The 22550-nt window shown below is 42.7% G+C and overlaps 1 protein-coding gene across 6 annotated transcripts in view; it reads left to right on the forward strand.

Annotated features, from left to right (window-relative positions):
- The window catches only part of CHCHD6 (coiled-coil-helix-coiled-coil-helix domain containing 6), a 471528-nt gene that overhangs the window by 328718 nt on the left and 120260 nt on the right, over window positions 1-22550 (forward strand). For all 6 annotated transcript variants that reach the window (XM_077451735.1, XM_077451736.1, XM_077451740.1 and 3 more), the window contains one exon: window positions 14064-14199. In XM_077451735.1, the coding sequence (XP_077307861.1) occupies window positions 14064-14199 (136 nt within the window). The remainder of the gene's footprint in view (window positions 1-14063; window positions 14200-22550) is intronic.

Raw genomic sequence — 22550 nt, forward strand, 5'->3', positions numbered from 1 at the left:
ATTCTCAGTGATGTCACTGGTCTCTAGGGAGTGAATATAGGCTGCATTCTCAGTGATGTCACTGGTCTCTAGGGAATGGATAGACTGCATTCTCAGTGATGTCACTGGTCTCTAATGAACGGATAGGCTGATTTCTCAGTGAATTCTCAGTGATGTCACTGGTATCTAGTGAATGGATAGGCCGCGGTCTCTAGTGAACGCATAGAATGTGATGTCACCGGTGCCTAGAGAATTGATAAGCTGTGTTCCTAATGATGCCACCGGTCTCTAGAGAAAAAATAGGATGCAATTGCAGATCTCACTGGTCTCTATTGAATGGATATGATGTGGTGTCACTGGTCTCTAGTGAATGGATAGGATGTTATGTCACTGGTTTCTAGTGAATGGATAGGAGGTGATGTCACTGGTCTCTAGTGAATGGATAGGATGTTATGTCACTGGTTTCTAGTGAATGGATAGGAGGTGATGTCACTGGTCTCTAGTGAATGGCTAGGAGGTGATGTCACTGGTCTCTAGTGAATGGATAGGAGGTGATGTCACTGGTCTATAGTGAATGGATAGGAGGTGATGTCACTGGTCTCTAGTGAATGGATAGGATGTGATGTCACTGGTCTCTAGTGAATGGATAGGAGGTGATGTCACTGGTCTCTAGTGAATGGATAGGATGTGATGTCACTGGTCTCTAGTGAATGGATAGGATGTGATGTCACTGGTCTCTAGTGAATAGATAGGATGTGATCTCACTGGTCTCTAGTGAATGGATAGGATGTGATGTCACTGGTCTCTAGTGAATAGATAGGATGTGATGTCACTGGTCTCTAGTAAATGGATAGGATGTGATGTCACTGGTCTCTAGTGAATAGATAGGATGTGATGTCACTGGTCTCTAGTGAATAGATAGGATGTGATGTCACTGGTCTCTAGTAAATGGATAGGATGTGATGTCACTGGTCTCTAGTGAATAGATAGGATGTGATGTCACTGGTCTCTAGTAAATGGATAGGATGTGATGTCACTGGTCTCTAGTGAATGGATAGGATATGATGTCACTGGTCTCTAGTGAATGGATAGGATGTGATATCACTGGTCTCTAGTGAATGGATAGGAGGTGATGTCACTGGTCTCTAGTGAATGGATAGGAGGTGATGTCACTGGTCTCTAGTGAATGGATAGGATGTGATGTCACTGGTCTCTAGTGAATGGATAGGATGTGATGTCACTGGTCTCTAGTGAATGGATAAGAGTTGATGTCACTGGTCTCTAGTGAATGGATAGGAGGTGATGTCACTGGTCTCTAGTGAATGGATAGGAGGTGATGTCACTGGTCTCTAGTGAATGGATAGGATGTGATGTCACTGGTCTCTAGTGAATGGATAGGATGTGATGTCACTGGTCTCTAGTGAATGGATAAGAGTTGATGTCACTGGTCTCTAGTGAATGGATAGGAGGTGATGTCACTGGTCTCTAGTGAATGGATAGGATGTGATGTCACTGGTCTCTAGTGAATGGATAGGATGTGATGTCACTGGTCTCTAGTGAATGGATAGGATATGATGTCACTGGTCTCTAGTGAATAGATAGGAGGTGATGTCACTGGTCTCTAGTGAATAGATAGGATGTGATGTCACTGGTCTCTAGTGAATGGATAGGATGTGATGTCACTGGTCTCTAGTGAATGGATAGGATATGATGTCACTGGTCTCTAGTGAATGGATAGGATGTGATGTCACTGGTCTCTAGTGAATGGATAGGATGTGATGTCACTGGTCTCTAGTGAAGGGATAGGAGGTGATGTCACTGGTCTCTAGTGAATGGATAGGAGGTGATGTCACTGGTCTCTAGTGAATGGATAGGATGTGATGTCACTGGTCTCTAGTGAATGGATAGGATGTGATGTCACTGGTCTCTAGTGAAGGGATAGGAGGTGATGTCACTGGTCTCTAGTGAATGGATAGGAGGTGATGTCACTGGTCTCTAGTGAATGGATAGGAGGTGATGTCACTGGTCTCTAGTGAATGGATAGGATGTGATGTCACTGGTCTCTAGTGAAGGGATAGGATGTGATGTCACTGGTCTCTAGTGAAGGGATAGGAGGTGATGTCACTGGTCTCTAGTGAATGGATAGGAGGTGATGTCACTGGTCTCTAGTGAATGGATAGGATGTGATGTCACTGGTCTCTAGTGAATGGATAGGATATGATGTCACTGGTCTCTAGTGAATAGATAGGAGGTGATGTCACTGGTCTCTAGTGAATAGATAGGATGTGATGTCACTGGTCTCTAGTGAATGGATAGGATGTGATGTCACTGGTCTCTAGTGAATGGATAGGATATGATGTCACTGGTCTCTAGTGAATAGATAGGAGGTGATGTCACTGGTCTCTAGTGAATAGATAGGATGTGATGTCACTGGTCTCTAGTGAATGGATAGGATGTGATGTCACTGGTCTCTAGTGAATGGATAGGATGTGATGTCACTGGTCTCTAGTGAAGGGATAGGAGGTGATGTCACTGGTCTCTAGTGAATGGATAGGAGGTGATGTCACTGGTCTCTAGTGAATGGATAGGATGTGATGTCACTCGTCTCTAGTGAATGGATAGGCTGCATTCTCAGTGACCCGTCACAGTCCATGGTTTTGTGGATTTATAGGCATAGAGAATAGGCTGCTTGCTTATGATTATTTAATTGACCACGAAGCGGCCGCCCCCGTGGCACGCAGGTTTACGTGCTTTGGAAACAAAGCTGACTCTGGAATTATCCGCAGCATTTTTACTTACTCTCCTCTGATTGGAATTGAAACAGAAAAACCGCTGGATGTTCTGTGAGATCCCAGTTTGCCGGTTCGCACTTAGCTCAGAGCTCGGCCTGATAGATTCAGAAAGGAAGTAAATGAACAATCAAATCTGTTTCTCTCTCACAGTACAGAACTGCAGGAGGACCATGATTTATTTACACTGCGCGCTGGCTGTACACATTGTGAGGAAAATGAGGTTTAAAACAGACAGAAAACCAGCAATTTATCTGCACCGCAGAGTTTTAAAGGGAAATTATGAAAGAAAAATGTTTTCTTTCGAGAGCTTAAAACCAAATGGCATTTGCTCACATGTACAAGGTCAGGTAACAAATCTCGCCTGATGTAAGATGACAAATCGGAGCGCGCTGCACCAGTTTGTCAGACTTGGCAGTCTCATACACGCTTTTCAAGTCTGAAATACATAAACAGAGCAATAAAAAAGAAGTATGGCCTTATGCTGACCATATTGAGATTGATATATATATATCAATCAATCTCTATCTATCGTATCTTTTAAGGGATATCTAATCTCAATAACGAAAATGTATTTTATTGCATTTTACCAGTCCTTACATGTGGTGGCTGCATTAGTTTTCTTCTTTTTCAAGCTTTTTTTCCCCCTTTTTTATTTTTCGCCGGCTTATTCAGCCAGTAAAACACTTCCTGTTCAAGGGTGACAACCCTCTCTCACTGTACTTCTTCTAGGAGCAGCTTTGGCACCCTAGGACAAAACTAAAAACACCTCCCCCTCCCTTCCATACTCTAGTCTAGGCCCTAACATCTAGGGCAGTGTTTTTTGACAATGTTTGAGAATATGTGAGCCAGCATGTGTGCAGGAAGCAGCTTGCTATGGCCACACGCACACAAGAGGAAGGGCTTAAAATGCTTGCGGGGGCACCTAGAAAAGGCAGTTTGGGGTCGCTCTGTGCAGTACCATTGCACAGAGCCGGTACTGTAAGTAAACCATGTTTTTATTATTTTATTTTAAAAAATTGTTGCCTTTACAACGACTGGCAATGGCAGGGAATTCTTTGATCATTTCGGGAGATTCGCTAAAACTGGCGCACACAGAATCTGGTGCAGCTGTGCATGGTAGCCAATCAGCTTCTAACTTTAGCTTGTTTAATTAAGCTTTAACAATTGAGCCTGGAAGCTTATTGGTTACTGTGCAGAGCTGCACCAGATTCTCTGTGCCCCAGTTTTACTAAATCTACCCCATTGTTTGTATTGTCCTTGTGCTTTTTACATGTACTACAAATATTTAAAAGCAAGGAGAAGCTTTGTTATACAACAGAAATGAAAGTTAAAGTGGAGTTCCGCTTAAAAAAAAAGTCAGCAGCTATAAATACTCTTTATACTTTTTTTAATCGGACACTTACCTGCCCCAGGGTTCCAGCAATGCGGGGGAAGACCCACTAGTTTCCCCCTCTTCTCTGCGCCTCCGGCACCATCACTGTGGGGGCCCGGCCGTGGCTTCCCAGCCGAGCACGCACTGCGCATGCGCGAGCCGTGACTGGCCGGGCAATCATCTGGGACCTGTGACGTGTCCCAGAGGATTGCCGAGACGGAGGAGGGGAGAGGCGATCTCGCTTCCGGTGCCGCGGTGCCCCGGGAGAAAGTGGAAGCTGGAACCTTCTAAAAAGAGTGTATCCGCTCCCCCACCCCAAAAAATAACAGGCATGTCAGGTGGTCACCTTCCCTTAAATTGTAAGTTTCATTTTTGGATGGAATTCCACTTAAAATCAGAACACCAAAAAAAAATTAAAAATGCAAGGTGAAGCCACATAAAGAGGAACTGCACTCTGCTCACATAATTTGTAATAGAAACATCTTTGCCATTCTGAAGCTTCCCTCCAACAACTTTGCATATTACTTTATATATAATGTGATTCTGTACTTGCCAAATATGCTGAAGAAATCTTCCTCCACTGAGTCTGGCTGCATCCATTTTAATTGTGGGCAGCTGAAGCTGCTGCCTGTTCACTTCCTGGATTTACACAGACACACAGAGGCACACCTCCAGCTCCGCAGCTCTCATTGGCCCTCTTATGACTCATCCCACCTCCCTTCCTGGCAAACTCACAGAGAGTGAGAGAGCGAGCTGTGCATGATGTCATAAGCCTAGGATAATGACCAGACAAGAAGCAGGAAGAGGGCTGTATAAGGGATTTACTGGCAGAAAAAAATGTTTTGCTATCCAAAGTTAAAACAACAACAAGGGCAGAAGATTTAATAGATGGAAAGATGAAAAAATGACTGAAGTTCCAATTTAACTTTCTTGTTTATTTTGCTTGGCCTTAATGTGATTGTAAAGCTTTAAGGTTTTTTGCCTTAATTCATTTCCTGCATTAAGGTAAAAAACCTTCTGTGTCCAGGTCCCCCCTCCCCCCCAGCCCTCCCTTATACTTACCCGAGACTGATCCCGATTTAGCGCTTCTCTCTCTCTCCTTTCCTCTCCTCTCCTCTCCTCTCCTCTCCTCTCCTCTCCTCTCTCTCTCTCTCTCTCTCTCTCTCTCTCATCAAATCCTAAGATGCGGGAGCTGGGGTCCAGGCCGAGCCCCACTGTCTTTGTCTATGGACGTAGGCAGTGAGGCTCAAGATCGAGCCCACATGAGTAAACCCGTAGGAAGAGACTTTGTTTGGCTAGCACTCGCCAAAGAGGAGGAGCCAGGACCGCTGGCGGGGGGACCTAAGAAGAGGAGGACCCGCGGCTGCTCTGTGCAAAAACATTGCACACAGCAGGTGAGCATAGCATGTTTGTTATAATAATAAAAAAAAAAAGAGTAAGGTTTAGAATCACTCTAAGTTTATCGTAACAATGCACAGACAGGTACAGCCCAACAGGCATCAAAGAAGAAACCTTGACGCATTTTGCAACAAAGTGCCTGATCTAAAGGATTGCAAGAAGATAAACATGAAAATAAAACGGCGGTTGCATTTTATTGGCATTTTGATGAGTATACCAGGGCCAGTCAAGGTCTAAAAAGCGCGATCCTTGAAGCATGGGGCACATAAAGCCAGCTCCTTCACAGCAGCAAAGTTTTCTGCTGTCTTCAAATCAGAATGCTGCTGTGGTAATTTCCAAGATCCTACAACTAAAGTTATACTGCAATTTCGATGCAGTATGGTGGCCTACTTATAAGTTTTCCTCTATGGGTGGCTAGAAGTTAAAAAATCTTTCTAATTAATGAGTTTAAATTGGTTGCCAAGATGTTAGCTGGAAGATCAAACATTGGCATGACTCAGCCGAAGCGCCTTGGTATCGAAACTTTGTTTTAGTATACAGGGGCAATTTATACTTTTCCTGCGGTGCTGCAATGATCATGATTTAGTCTTCTAGTCTTGTTTGAATAGTGTCTGTATTGCATGTGATTTTTTTTATTTTTATTTACGCTAATGAGGTTCCCTGGAGTGTGGAAGTAGCAGGTGTGGAAGTGGCACGGAGGTGTGGAGGTGGCGGATATCCCAGCGGTATTGCATGCTCAGATACAGAAAGCTACATGCTCCCCTGTGACCAAGGTTCATGACGGAGCTCCCTGGCCACCAGTTGTGTATCAATTGTGTTATTGTCTACTGTACATCAACACATTCATACTGCTTCTGCCAACATCATATATTGTAACTGAACCCATAGTATATACTGCTACAGCGAGAGGAACAAGGTATTTGATCCCCTGCTGATTTTTGTTTGCCCACTGACAAAGAAATGATCGGTCTATAATTTTAATGGTAGCTTTATTTTTAGAGTGAGAGACAGAATAACAACAAAAATATCCAGAAAAAAGCATTTCGAAAAGTTTATAAATTGATTTGCATTTTATTGACTGAAATAAGTATTTGACGCCTTCCCAAAACATGACTAAGGAATTGGTGGCAAAACCCTTGTTGGCAATCACACTGATGTTTCTTGTAGTTGGTCACCGGGTTTGCACTCATCTCAGGAGGGGATTTTGTCCCACTCCTCTTTGCAGACCCTCTTCAAGTAATTAAAGCGGATCTCCACCCTGAAGTGGAGCTTCCGCTCATTGGAACCCTCCCCCCCCCTCCGGCGCCACAATTGGCACCTTTCAGGGGGGAGGGGGGTGCAGGTACCTGTACAATACAGGTATCTGCACCCACTTCCGGTATAGATATCCGCAGAATCTACGCCCTTTTCCGCAGGTCCCCCGCTGTCTGCTGGGAAACACATGGATCCCAGAGACAACGGGGACCATCCTTATTGCGCAGCGCGACTCGCGCATGCGCAGTAGGGAACTGAGAAATGAAGCCGTAAGGCTCCACTTCCTGATTCCCATAGCCAAGATGGCGGCGGCAGCACCCAAGAGACGATCGAGAGATCGGATTCGGGTGCCAACATCGCGGGCGCGCTGGGCGGGTAAGTGTCCTTATTTTAAAAGTCAGTATTTGTAGCTGCTGGCTTTAAAAAAAAAAAAAAAACAGCGGAACTCCCGCTTTAAGGTTTCGAGGCTGACGTTTGGTAACTTGAACCTTCAGCTCCCTATATAAATTTTCAATGAGATTACAGTCTGGAGACTAGGCCACTCCATGACCTTAATGTGCTTTGTGAGCAGCTGCTTTGTTGCCTTGGCCGTGTGTTTTGGGCCCATGACCCATTTTCAGTGCCCTGGCTGAGGGAAGGAGGTTCTCACTCAATATTTGATGGTGCATGGCCCCGTCCATCGTCCCTTTGATGCAGTGAAGTTGTCATGTCCCCTTGGCAGAAAAACACCCCCAAAGCATAATGTTTCCACCTCCATGTTTGACGGTGGGGATGGCGTTCTTGGGGTCATAGGCAGCATTCTTCCTCCAAACACAACGAGTTGAGTTGATGCCAAAGAGCTTGATTTTGGTCTCATCTGCCCACAACACTTTCACCCAGTTCTCCTCTGAATCATTCAGATGTTCATTAGGAATCTTCATACTGGCCTGTACATGTGCTTTTTTTGAGCATGGGGACCTTGCAGACGCTGCAGGATTTTAGTCCTTCACGGCGGAGTTGCCGATTGTTTTTTTCGTGAATATGGTCCCAGCTGCCTTGAGATCATTGACAGGATTCTACCGTGTAGTTCTGGGCTGATTCCTCACCGTTCTCATGATCATTAAAACTCCATGAGGTGAGACCTTGCATGGAGCCCCAGACCGAGGGAGATTTACGGTTATTTTGTGTTTCTTTTATTTGCAAATAATCGCAGCAACTGTTGTCACCCTCTCACCAAGCTGCTTGGTGATGGTCTTGTAGCCCATTCCAGCCTTGTGTAGGTCTACAATCTTGTCCCTGACATCCTTGGACAGCTCTTTGGTCTTGGCCTCGGTAGAGAGATTGAAATATGATTGATTGCTTCTGTGGACAAGCGTCTTTTATACAGGTAACAAGCTGAGATTAGAAGCACTCCCTTTAAGAGAGTGCTCCAAATCTCAGCTCGTTACCTGTATAAAAGACACCCGGGAGCCAGAAATCTTGCTGATTGATAGGTGATCAAATACTTATTTCACTCAATAAAATGCAAATACATTTTTTTGAAATGTGTTTTTCTGGACATTTTTGTTATTCTTTCTCTTACCTACCTATGTCAGTGGGCAAAAATACAAAAGCAGTAGGGGATCAAATACTTTTTTCCCTCACTGTAGATCTACTATATAAAAATCTTCTGCCTATCCACTGTCCACAGCGCTTCAGCCAATAACGGGGCTTGAGTGTCTTGCTTAGGTTTTGAATGAAGTAAGGATGAGGTTTTTAGCTGCATTTCTAACCTCCAAGCTGGCAGACTAAAATATTCCTTTTTGTCTGTGTCTGTGGGAGAGTAACCAGAGCAGCTGCTTGTCAGAGTCACACTGAGCAGGCCCAAGTTATCAGTCCTCCTGCTCCACCAATTACAGAGGATCTAAACTACATTTACCTAACAGCCTACACTAATTTAGGAGAGTGCTACACAAAATAGAGCTAGCTTTTTTCACATTAACTAAATAATTTGAAGGGGTTTTGGCTATTTATTGTAACTATGCTTGTACCGGTATATGCTCTCAGGATCCTTTGACCCTGTGGTCCCCGCTACTACATAAGAGTTGGGTAATCTTCCAGCTATAGCAATTTTCTCAAACTGTAGTAATGGGTGGAAGCCTGTCTGGCACTGGCGGCCTGTGCACTGTGGGTGCATGGGCGCCGCCCCCCATCCATGCGCCAGCCCCTTTAAGGACACCGGATGCATGGATTCCTATGGCGGGGGTGGGAAAGAGTTATACATTTTGAAGCACCTGATTAGAGCCAGAGGCTCTAATATGCTTCAAAATAGGGTGGGTTCGGGGAGCAGAGAGTGCGCTCTGATCCCACCCAATTGTGTGACCATAGCGAATACATTTTCACTATTTTCACACTAACCTTCCTTCCCGTCAGTCAGGAGGCAGGATGCCAGACCTGCTTCCTGATTGGCCAAAGCGCCAGGCCACACTATTGGATGCCTGGCGCTTTGGAAGAGGAGCGAGAAGTCACACTCTGGAGCTGCCACTCTGAGAGGACAGTGCTGTGGTAAGTCCCCTTTGCTCTGTCAGACCCACGCGGGGGGGGGGATCCCAGAGCTGCGATCCACATGTGGCGGGGGAGTCCCGGAGTCATGACCTATGCAGCGGGGGGGGCTTATACACAATAAATGTAGCGCTATAAAAGTGTAATAAACATACGTGACAAGTATGTGAAAAAAATAAATGAAATCCAAAATGAAAATTAAAATGCAAAAAAGTCATTAAAGTCCACTCCGGACGTGAAATATAGTGTTTCACACGACGTAAAGACAGCAAAGTGATCTTGAGGACGTCTCAAAAGCGGTGAATTCTAAGCAAAAAGAAACAGGATGGGTACTTTTACCAAAACCATGAGGTCATATGGGCATCAAGAAATGGACAGATCCACACAGGTCCAACAGCCGTTAGAATTACTGTAGGTCTTCTGATCAGAGGAAAGATGGTCTGTATCCTCCACAGGGTTCCAACGTCTCCAACGTTTCAGTGGGATAGACGGAAGAGATTCAACTCCAACCACAAGCCAGAATAATAGGCAAGGCCAAGCTCATGTGCAGGATAACATGAGGGACAAAAATGAAAAACCGCTTCCCATAGTGTAGATAAAAAATAACAAGATGGCTGTTTATTGGCATAAAAATCAGCAAGTACAGGATAAAAAAATAAAAATTTTCCTTCATTTAAAATAAAAACGTGATCACATAAAAGAAAGCAATGCAGGGAACATGACTACCACGCCCTACGCGTTTCATCCAATAGGACTTCAACAGGGGAATCTTAGGCCACAAGTGGCTGCATATGATGGGCGCAAGTGGCTGAGTGGCTGCATTTGATGGGCAGGGGGCTGCATATGATGGGCACAGGTGGCTGCATATGGTGGGCGAAAGTGGCTGCATATGATGGGCGCAAGTGGCTGCATATGATGGGCGCAAGTGGCTGCATTTGATGGGCGCAAGTGGCTGCATTTGATGGGCGCAAGTGGCTGCATTTGATGGGCGCAAGTGGCTGCATTTGATGGGCGCAAGTGGCTGCATTTGATGGGCGCAAGTCGCTGCATTTGATGGGGCAAGTGGCTGCATATGGTGGGCGCAAGTGGCTGCATATGATGGGCACACGTGGTTGCGTTTGATGGGCACAATGGCTGCATTTGATGGGCACAGTGAGGCTGCAATTGATGGGGGGGTTTCAGTATATTTCAGTTTGTTTGTGCCCACCCCCAAAATTTTGAGCATCAGCCACCACTGCTGTCTGGTATGGGAGGCTGAAAGCAAGCACTCTGTTGCTTGCAGATGACGTCATCGTTATGGCCTCATACATCTGTGAAGTCTGTCAATCCTTTGATTGGCTCACTACAGAGCATGACGACATAGCAGAGATGATCGATGCCCTAAAATACACAACGGTGGTACTCTCCAAGCGAGGAGTTGATTGCGGCTTCCTTTTTTTTATGGAGAAGCATTGCCTCCTTAAAGTCATTTTAGGTACATCGACATCCTTTTCATAAGCAATGGAAAGAGGAAGAGTGAGACAGTTATACAGATTGAGTCAACAGCTTTAGTCCTCTAGCTGACATAGTGGTGGTCTCTGTTGGGGACGTGTGAGCTTACCTTTCAGATAACAATTTTGAAATGACTGTAGGTCCCAACCTTACCTATGCTCGTGAGGTTACAGATGCCGAAATGGGGACATACAGGAGACTTTTGGTCGCACGTTCCATGATAACGTGAGATGTATGAGAGTGGCGGAGGTCAGATCCCTTGCTTTCTCTAAGACTGGTACAGGATTAGGTCACGTAAAAAATAGCCTGAATAAACGTTCAGCAGCAACATGAGTGTAAATAGCTCATGTTATGATGGGAGCATGCTTACTATTAATGGCTGCTTTATGAACAAGGTCAGGCATTTGGTAAACATAGAGACTGAATCGATATCACTAAGTAAATAGCCAGGCTTACCTCTCAAGGCTGCAGTCTGAGACATGTTTATGGCAAAACATTTAAAGCTGACCTCCAGCCTTTCCTTCAGTCTTGCACAGCTGGACAGGCTCCTTTTTTTTTTTTTTCTTTTTTTTTTACTGAAATTGCTTACTCTGATTTCACTGCACACTGTGAGCTGCTTACAACGTGCATTGGAAGCTGCAGCCATTTAGATAGTGCCTGTCTCATTTCCTGGCTGGTAGATATCCAGCATACTCTAACCCCCTGGTGCCCAACCTGCACCCCTTTTGTACTTGTTATGCGGCCCTTGGTACCCCTGCAGTCCGTGAAGGAAAAATTACATGGCCAAAATCCTTGTGCAAAAACAAAGTACAAGCAGCAAAAACAACAACGGCAAAACTGTTTAACCATTTCAGCTCCAGAAGGTTTTACCCCCTTCATGACCAGGGCATTTTTTTTCTATTCGGCACTGCTCTACTTTAAAGCAGAGGGCCACCTTAAAATAAAAAATTCCATTAATATTCTTTGAAAATTAAAAAAAAAAATTTGAAAATAATTTTTTTATTTTATTTACCAGAAACCCCCGTTGCTAGGCAGTCTTCCTAATCTGCCTCTTCCTATTCCGCGGCGCTATTTCTTCAGTTCCTCCTCTTCGGCGAGCGGCCCCGTTGCCTTCTGGGACATGTATGTGTCCCAGAAAACATGCGCAGTAGGAAACGGCCAGTGAAGCCACAAGCCTCCACTGCCTGTTTCCCTTAGTTAGGGTAGCGGCGCCGGCACCCGATCAGATAGACGGATCGGCCATCGCGGGCTCGCTGGACAGGTAAGTGTCCCTATTAAAAGTCAGCAGCTACAGTGTTTGTAGTTGCTGACTTTAGAAAAAAAAAACGGTGGACCTCCTCTTTAACTGGTTATTGCACGGCCATGCAGTGCTGTACCCAAAGAAATTTTATATCTCATTTTTTTCACATTAATAAAGCTTTCTTTTGGTGATATTTGATCACCACTGGGTTTTTTCTTTTTTCTTTTTTTTATATATATAAACAAAAAAAAAAGACCAAACATATAGGGAAAAAACTTTTTTTTTTATTTTCTGCTATAAAACATATCCAATGAATAAAAAATAAAAATAAAATCTTAATAAATTTAGGCCAAAATGTATTCTGCTTTTTTTTTGGTAAAAAGAAAATCCCAATAAGATTATAATAATTGGCTTACGTGAAAGGTATAGTATCTATAAACTATGGTGTATATATACTGGAATTCTTTTTTTTTTTTACTAGTAATGGCGGCAATCAGCAATTTATAGATGATATGACGTTGACTGTGATAGTGCGGTGGGCAATCTGACACTAACTGACGCTGGAAGGGAACTGCCACCGACATCTCCAGTGACATTAATTCAGTGATAACACAGTACTGTCACTGTACTAATGACACTGACTGGGAAGGGGTTAACGTGGGGTACCCCCTAAAAAAAATTAAAAGTCAGCAGCTACAAATACTGCAGATGCTGGCTTTTAATAATCGGACACTTACCTGCCCCAGGGTCCAGCGATGCGTGGGAACTAAGCCCCCCCTCGTTCCCTGCTCCGCTCGCGGCACCATCATGCATACTGTGGGCACCCGGCTGTGGCAGGGCGCCGTGATACGCTGTACAGGCACCTGGGACACGTGACAGGTCCCAGGTGAATGTGCGGCGCGCGGGGAAGTGATGTCACCAGCCCGGGCAATGAAGAAGGCAGACTACGAGGGACCCCCTAGCAACCGGTATTTAGAGGTGAGTAAAAAAATTTTTTTTTTTGTCAATTCTTTTTTTTTTTTTTTTTTTACGAATTTTAAGCAGCTTTTAATTTTTTGGTGGCAACACCACTTTAACATCTAGGGGCAGTCAAGGGATTTACTGTGTGCCTAACAATGTGTAATATGTGCTTTTTACTACAGATCGATTTGATTTTTTTTCCCTGCTTTGGAGGAAAAGAAGGAAAAGAAAAGAAACAAAGCGATCGTTCGCTCTGTACAGAGCCCTGTGTTGATTGTCAACACAGGGCTCTGAGCTATGATTTGACACAGCCGATCAGCAGGTCCCGGCCATGAATAATTGGCCAGGGGATCTGCTGACAAACTCCCTTCCGGTGTATCAAATCACAGGGGAAGTAGGTGGCCGGGGGGGGCACGGGCATGCCCGAGAAACCCAGAAACAGGCAGCTTGTGCCTGTAGGAGCCGACCCCATATGTACTGCGGCAGGTCGGCAAGCGCTTAAAAAAAAAAAAGTGTTTTTGTTGAATAATAGTCCCTTCTTCAGCATCTCGCCGTTGAAAATAATGGATTATGCCTCGCATGGGCAACATAAAGGAAAAAGTAAAGTGGCCAAATCTCTGCAGAAACAGGTGAAAAGTTCTTTCCATCTCTATATATATATATATATAGATAAAAAAAAAAAAGCAAAATCCATTAAGAAAATGGATGTCATTGTGATAACTGGTGGTGAAAAGCGTCAGAATACCCAGAAAAATAAACAGCCTGAACAATTTTTTTTTTTTTTTTTTTTTTAGAATGAATACAAGGAGAGGTAGATTTTTAAAAATCTGAAAAAAAATCAATATTGACTCTTTATAAACAAGACTCTTCATTTCTTTTTTTTGGTAAGTTCCTGGAACTGGTTGTTAGGACATAAGCAAGGTGGTTCAGCAGCCTGTTAGTAGGATCCGCTGACCATGGTGCTGAAATAACGAGCGGCTGTTGTTTGCTGTTGCTGTGTACAGCGATGTGTGATTATATTTGTACTGGTTGTGACCTCGTGTACTCTTCTTGGCAGGAAGAGAAGTTATGACCCGGTGTGCCAGAACCTCCAGTCCAACATTCTGAAATGTTACTCGGAAAACCAGCAGGAGCTGCTCAACTGTAGTGACCTGGCCAAGGAGTATCAGAGCTGTGTGAGAGAGGCACAGAAGGTAATGTTTGTGACATATTTTATCCCGCATACGTAGATTTCTGTTGCATTCTAAAAATTCATAGATTAACCCTTTGGCATGCCCTTTATGCATTTTTTTTTTTTTTTGCACACATTTAAAGTGGTTGTAAACCCACTTTGGAAAAAAAAAAAAAAAAAATAACACCTGCAAGACAAAGGCATAATGAGCTAGTATGCATAGCATACTATCTCATTATGTAATACTCACCTGAGATCGAAGCCCTCGCTGTGGTGCCGTACACCGCACCGGCCAGCAGCATCACTCCTGGGGGTTACTTCTGGGTATCGCGGCTCCGGCGCTGTTATTGGCCAGAGCCACGATGACGTCACTCCCGGTAAGCAAAAAGGGGGGAATTTTTGGGACTTTAAATGAAGCACAATTAAGTGCCTCCATCCCGGTAATCGGTACGTATAAAAGGAAGTTTGGGACTTTAAAATGAAGCACCTGGATAGTGGAGGTAGGTTTTAACCATATTTAGAAATTTATTGATTGTTCAGTAACAGATCATAAGAGATAAAGATCAAATTCATAGAGTATATAGACGTCAATGCAGTAGAAACATGATATATAGTATTCACATGTAGCAGCACATAATAATAATAAATTAATTAATTGGGTAGTGTGGCATGGTAGTGCCTATGACAGCAAACCCGACATCAGTACACCCACATGGTAGATATGCATCCACTAGATGTAAAACAAAAATACATTTTTTGTATATAGTTAAAAAGGTCAGTTCATAGTAAAATAAATATAGTTCCGTATAGAGTATAACTGGGACATCATTTCAAAAGCTCGACGCGTTTCGTGGGTGTATCCCCACTCATCGGGAGCTGATGCGACCAAAAAGTTCCTATGGAATAAAGTAAAAAATGTATAATATACTAACCATATAGATAAAGATAAATTAATGGGGATTTAATGCATGTGAATGGTTAGCCAGGGCAGACTCACCAATCCGGACGGAAAGTGCAGTGTGCAGCAGTGGGCGTAGGGCGGGCCATGGGCAAAATCCCTCCCCGGGAACTGAGGCGGCATAGAAATGGATGCGATATCACTCCCGGTAACGGCACACTCACTGAAGCAAACGGCACGTACGTGCCATTGCTTCAGTGTGCATGTGCCCATGACGTTGGCACATGCAAATGCAGGGGATATCTCCTAAACCGTGATGGTTTAGGACAGGGATATGCAATTACTGGACCTCCAGCAGTTGCAGAACTACAGGTCCCATGACGCATAGCAAGACTCTGACAGCCTCAAGCATGACACCCAGAGGCAGAGGCATGATGGGACTTGTAGTTTTGCAACAGCTGGAGGTCCGCTAATTGCCTATCCCATGTTTAGGAGATCTCCTGGGTAGCTACAGGTAAACCTTATTATAGGCTTACCTGTAGCAAAAAGTGGTCTGTAAGGGTTTACAACCACTTTAAAAATAATAATTTTAGGCCAAAAGATGACATAAAACCCCCAAAACATTATATATGTTCTGAAAGCAGACACCCTAGAGCAGGGGTGTCCAACCTGCAGCCCCAGACAGCTATGAATGTTGCCCAGCACAAAATTGTAAACTTAGAAATTTAGATTTTTTAGCAAAACAAATGTGGCTGGAGAAAAAATTAACCATGTCTCTTTACTGGACTTTTATAAGTTTTATTTTCCCAAAGAAAAATCTCCCACATTCTCACAATCACCGCCTTATTCATGTCATCAGTTTTTGGTGGCGCCTATATTTGTGAGCGCATTGTTTATAGTGGTCCTCTGCGCTACTAATAGTGAACTAGAATAAATAAAAATACTAAAGTGGAATTGCCGCAAAAACCTAATAGTGTTCACAACTACACCAATAAAAATCAATTAAAGTTACAGTGATCTTGCGCATAACCTAGCAATCCAAAATAGAAGATTATTAAATGATTGCAATAATGTGATAAGAACTTTCAATAAATGTTCATAAAAGTAGTGACATAGTTCAATTAAATAAGTGCAAAAAAAGTACATCAGTAACTACCGGATTATCTTTACTGATGGACTTTTTTTCACTTATTTAATTGAACTATGTCACTACTTTTATGAACATTTATTGAAAGTTTTTTCACATTATTGCAATAATTTAATAGTCTTCTATTTTGGATTGCTAGGTTGATGCGCAAGATCACTGTAACTTTAATTGGAATATATTTGTGGGCAACTGTTTTCAAGCATGGAGCACATGAAGGGCAAAATTGGAACCAAAATACCCGAGCACCTTGAGAATTCATTGAGAATTGCTACTGCATACATGAAACTAGATACTGATGCGTTCGTTTATCAAAAACAAATATCAAATATTGCACTTGTTTTGTTTCGCCCTCTTTTACTTTTATAATAAAAAATATTTTTACAATGAGTGATCATTAACTTGTGATCGGCCCCACCTTTTTCTGCTCATCAGATTTCCTTATTGTTACTGTGTTTTATGTGGGGCCCAGGAAGGTCAAAAGGTTAGACACCCCTAGAGAATAAAATAGTGGTCATTTAAATTTTTTTATGTCACATGGTATTACTGCAAAGGTCTCCAAAAATGGACTGGACAAAATTATTGGCACCTTCAAGTTAATATTTGGTAGCTCACCCCTTTGAAAAAATAACTGAAGTCACTTCCTGTAACCATCAGTGAGTTTCTTACACCTCTCTACTGGAATTTTGAACCACTCTTCTTTCGCCAACTGCTCCAGGTCTCTCAGATTGGAAGGGTTCTTTTACCCAACTGCTGTTTTGAGATCTCTCCATGGGTGCTCTATGGGATATAGATTGTTGGCCAGTTCGGCACTCTCCAGTGCTTGCCTTCTTGAGGGAGCGCGACTCACCGTGTTTGGAGGAAGAAAAATGCTGACTATGACCCTAAGAACACCATCCCTACAGTTAAGCATGGAGGTGGAAATAATATATTTGGGGCTGTTTATCTGCTACAGGTACTGGCCTGCTTTGCCACATTGAGGGGCCAATGGATGGAGCCATCTATTGTAAAATCTTGGATGAGAACCTTCTTCCCTCAGCCAGAACACTGAAGAGAAGTCATGGATATGTCTTCCAGCATGACAATGACCCAAAACATAACACCAAGGCAACAAAGGAGTGGCTCAAGAAGAAGCACATTAAGGTCATGGAGTGGCCTAGCCAGCCTCCAGACCCTAATCCTATAGAAAATTTATGGAGGGAGTTTAAACTTCGAGTTGCCAAGCAACAGCCAAGAATCCTTAGACCTCTTTCACACTGGTTCGTTTTGCAGGCGCCTGCAAATCGACCTGAAACAGCCGCTGCTGTCTCTCCAGTGTGAAAGCCCCGAGGGGCTTTGGGGATCAAATACTTATTTTACTCACTGAACTGCAACGCCATTTAGAACATTTGTATCATGTGTTTTTTTTTTTACCTATGGTAAAAATTATAGACCCTTAATTTCTTTGCAAGCGGACAAACTTACAAAATCTACGGGGGATCAAATAATTATTTTTCCCTACTGTATATATATATATATATATATATATATATATATATCAATTTATTATACACGCATACACTGTTTCCAATACAGTGCTTTGTTACAGTGCACAAGAAAAAAAACTGCCTGTGTAATTTCATAATTGTATTTTACAAAGTCCTATCATTACTCATTATATATAATTATGTATAACTGAGACTCTGGTCACACATGCACTTTAACTGAAACAAAAGAGAAACAATATAAAGAAAAAAAAAATGTTTTGACACTTTTGCTTTAATTATATACTACTTACTTGCTCTTTCCCAATCACATTTATTGATTATTTGCTAACCAGCTGCATTCAAAGTACCCATAAATACAGCCGTCAAATACCATCGTAAAGATAGTAAATAGGGATAATTTGCCTTTTTATAAATAGGCTGCTGTCTGTCTGAAAAAAAAAAACCCCATAAACTTGCTTGCTCCTCTTGTGTTTGTTAAGCAGAACTAAAGTCCACAGCACTTATCTCTGCGTCAGCAGTCCGATGCACGGGAGGTCCCTCGTCGGTGCCTGCATCGCCTCTCTGGCTTCTTTCTGGTGCTCTTCTTTCGTCATCTGGATTGGCTGGTATGGGAGGATGTCACTCCCAGGCAAGCGCAGGAGTGCAGCCATCATGGTACATAGGCATTGCGCTAAAATGTAAGCTGAGCTGCACATGAGTAGTTAAGTTTACATTCTACAGAAGACTGTCAGCATGCAGGTAGGATTATTTTCAGCTGCCAACTTCTGGAAAAAGTAGACAAAATTAAAACAACAAATGCAGCGCTCGATGGGACCAGTACCAAAAGAACTAATAATGCTCAATATAGTTTGTTTATTATATTGAGCATTATTATTGCTAAAGTTCTTTTGGTACTGGTCCCATCGAGCGCTGCATTTGTTGTTTTAATTTTATCTACTTTTTCCAGAAGTTGGCAGCTGACAGTCTAAAGCCTTGTACTCACGGTCGGAGAATCCGTCGGAATGTGTCCTATCGGACCGTGTTGTCGGATAATCCGACTGTGTGTGGTATGCATCGGACTAATTCCATCGGAATATCCGTCGGACCCAATTTTCCAATTTGTTGGAAATATTTCCCGACCAACTGGTTAGATCGGACATACTCCTATCATGTGTAGAGAATTTTGATCGGACAAAGGGCCACGCATGCTCAGATCAAATTCCTACATCAAAGCTATTGGCTACTAGCCTGAATGTAGTCCCATCGTAACGAAATAACGTCATCACGTTCTGAAAGATCGGATTTTTTGACAACTTAGTCCGGCCGTGTGTATGCAACAGTTTCGGACAAGATCCAACGGACAAAATCCGACGGATTTGGATGGTGAAATCTCCGACCGTGTGTACAGGGACTTATACATATCCCACCTTAATGTTCTAGAGCGGATGTGCGAAGGGAAAATAATAAGGGTAAACATCTCACAGATATATAAGATGCTGGGAGGAATGGATGAGATGGAGGTATCTACCTATATAAAAAAAATGGGAAGAAGAAATAGGACCACGAGGGGAGAAACAGAATATAGAAAAAATTTTGCACTTAACACAGGGGACATCTAAAAATCTTAACACAAAAGAATTAAAGTATAAAAGCCTTGTTAGGTGGTATAGGACACCAGATATGATGACGAGATATCAAGAAGATCAATCCGGGACGTGTTGGAGAGGGTGTGGACAACAAGGGAGCGCGGCACACATTTGGTGGGAATGCCCAAAAGTTAGAAAGTTCTGGAGGGAAATATTAGCTCTGATAAAAACATTAACAGGAACTCAGGTACTAGAAAACCCTTGGACATGTCTCTTCCACGGTACAGACACCCCAACCCAAAAGTATAAAGAGGCCCTCATAGGACATTTAATAAATGCGACAAAGAGCTTGATTCCAAAAAATTGGAGACAGGTGGAAGCCCCAAAACTGAGGGAATGGATAGAAAAAGTAGAGGATATGTATAGAATGGAGGGACGGGAAGAGGACGAGGAGAGTGGAAAAAAGAAATTCAGAAAGAAATGGGAACAATGGAAATTGTTCAAATTAACGAAGAAATATAACAAGGCAGTAGGGCTATAGGAGGGGGGAGGGGTAGGATGCTTTTCTTTGTATACTATGTTTTATATTTTTTGTATGGAAAAAAAATACTAAATAAAGAATTTAAAAAAAATAATATATAGTTTGTTTATTAGATGCACAATTCAATTAAAAAACAACTGTTAGATGAAAATTATGTCGTTAAAATCAGACAAAATGGAAATAAAAATCATTCAACAGTACTCTGAAATAACCCATCAGTGCTGCCTATCAGTGCTCATCAGTGCTCATAAGTGTGGCATATTCGTGCCTCCTCATCTTATTTACAAAATTTACTGACAGAAACTAAGAAACACTTTTTTTTTTTTAATGTTTTTTTGTTTTGTTTTCTTTTAGAAAAAATTTAAAAACTCAGGAGTGATTAAATACCACCAAAAGAAAGCTCTATTTGTGTGAATAAAATTATAAAAAATGTCACATGGTTACAGTGTAGCATGACCGGGCAATTGTCATTCAGAGTGTGACAGCGCTGAAAGCTGAAAAATGGCCTGGGCAGGAAGGGGGTTAAGTGCCCGGTATTGAGGTGGTTAAACCAGTTTTGTGCTTCTACCAGTTTGGAGAGTGATGGAATTAATCTGAACGATATGGATAACTTAAAGGGGTTGTAAAGGTTTGTTTTTTATTTTCTAAATAGGTTCCTTTAAGCTAGTGCATTGTTGGTTCACTTACCTTTTCCTTCGATTTCTCTTCTAAATTTTTTTTTCTTTGTCTGAATTTCTCACTTCCTGTTCCTACTCAGTAAGCTGTTCAGTAAGCTGTTCAGTAAGCTGTTCTGGCTGACTAAACACCGCTCGGATGATGGTGTGAAGTTTACTGAGGAGAAACAGGAAGTGAGAAATTCAGACAAAGACCAAAAACATTTAGGGAAAATCGAAGGAAAAGGTAAGTGAACCAACAATGCACTAGCTTAAAGGAAACTACTTACACCCCTTTCACACCAGGACGTTTTGCAGGCGCTATAGCGTTAGAAATAGCGCCTGCAATCTGCCCTAAAAAAGCTGCACCATTGTATGTAGTGTGAAAGCCCGAGGGCTTTCGCACTACAGCGGTGCGCTGGCAGGACGTCAGGGAAAAGTCCTGCCAGCAGCTTCTTTGGAGCGGTGAAGGAGCGGTGTGTTTACCACTCCTCCACCGCTGCTCCCCATTGAAATCAATGGGGCAGCGCTATAATACCGCCGGCAAAACGCCGCTATTGCGGTGTATTGCCGGCGGTTTTAACCCTTTCTCTGCGTTTTACTGCCCACGCTATCGGCGGTGTGGTGAGAAAGGGGTCTTAGAAAATAAAAAACAAAGTTTACAACACCTTTAACCACTTCAGCTCCGGACCAATAAATACCTTAAGGACCAGAGGTCTTTTTGCAATTTCGCACTGCGCTGCTTTAACTGGTAATTGCGCGGTCATGCAATATTGCACCCAAACGAAATTTCCGTCCTTTTCTTCCCACAAATAGAGCTTTCTTTTGATGGTATTTGATTGCCTCTGCGATTTTTTTTTTTTGCGATATAAATGGAAAAAGAGCGAAAATTTTGAAAAAAAAAGATATTTTCTTCTTTTTGTTATAAGAAAAATCGAATAAACTAAATTTTAGTCATACATTGAGGGCAAAATTTATTCAGCCACATGTCTTTAGTAAAAAAAATGTCAATAAGCGTATATTTTTTGGTTTGCGCAAAAGTTATAGCGTCTACAAACTAGAGTACATTTTCTGGAATTTACACAGCTTTTAATTTATGACTGCCGATCTCATTTCTTGAGGTGCTAAAATGGCAGGGCAGTACAAATCCCCCCCAAATGACCCCATTTTGGAAAGTAGACACCCCAAGGAAACTGCTGATGGGTATGTTGAGCCCATTGAATATTTATTTTTTTTGTCCTAAGGGATTGAATAATGACAAAAAAAAAAAAAAAAAATTTTTTTTACAAAAAGTTGTCACTAAATGATATATTGCTCACACATGCCATGGTTATATGTGGAATTGCACCCCAAAATATATTCCGCTACTTCTCCCGAGTATGGGGATACCACATGTGTGGGACTTTTTGGGAGTCTAGTCGCGCACGGCACCCCGAAAACCAATCACCACCTTCAGGATTTCTAAGGGTGCAAATTTTTGATTTAACTCCTCACTACCTATCACAGTTTCGAAGGCCATAAAATGCCAAAATAGCACAAAACCCCCCAAAATGACCCCATTTTGGAAAGTAGACACCCCAAGCTATTTACTGAGAGGCATGTTGAGTCCATGGAATATTTTATATTTTGCCACAAGTTGCGGGAATATTACAAACTTTTTTTTTTTTGCACCAAGTTGTCACTAAATGATATATTGCTCACACATGCTATGGGCAGAAGTCAAATTACACCCCAAAATAAATTCTGCTGCTTCTCCCGAGTACGGGGATACCACATGTGGGGGACTTTTTGGGAGCCTAGCCACGTACGGGACCCCGAAAACCAAGCACTGCCTTCCGGATTTGAATATAAAATGCTACCAAAAAACCTGTTAGCGATGGCAGGGATCAGGCCTGACTCTGCGATCGCTGCAGTTATGTGTTTAGTGTTTTGTAAGTGACAGTGATCGATCGATACTGCACTTGGGTGGGCTGGGCAGAGGGGCAAAACGCAGGTGCCAGCAGGTATTTGGGCTGATCCCGCTAACAATGCGTTTTTTTGGAACCCTAAACTGCTGGGGACGCTAGTATAGATCTGATCAGATCA

This window comes from Lithobates pipiens, unplaced genomic scaffold, assembly GCF_037356315.1.
Source record: "Lithobates pipiens isolate NorthernLeopardFrog02 unplaced genomic scaffold, aLitPip1_a1.2 Scaffold_23, whole genome shotgun sequence".
Taxonomy (NCBI): domain Eukaryota; kingdom Metazoa; phylum Chordata; class Amphibia; order Anura; family Ranidae; genus Lithobates; species Lithobates pipiens.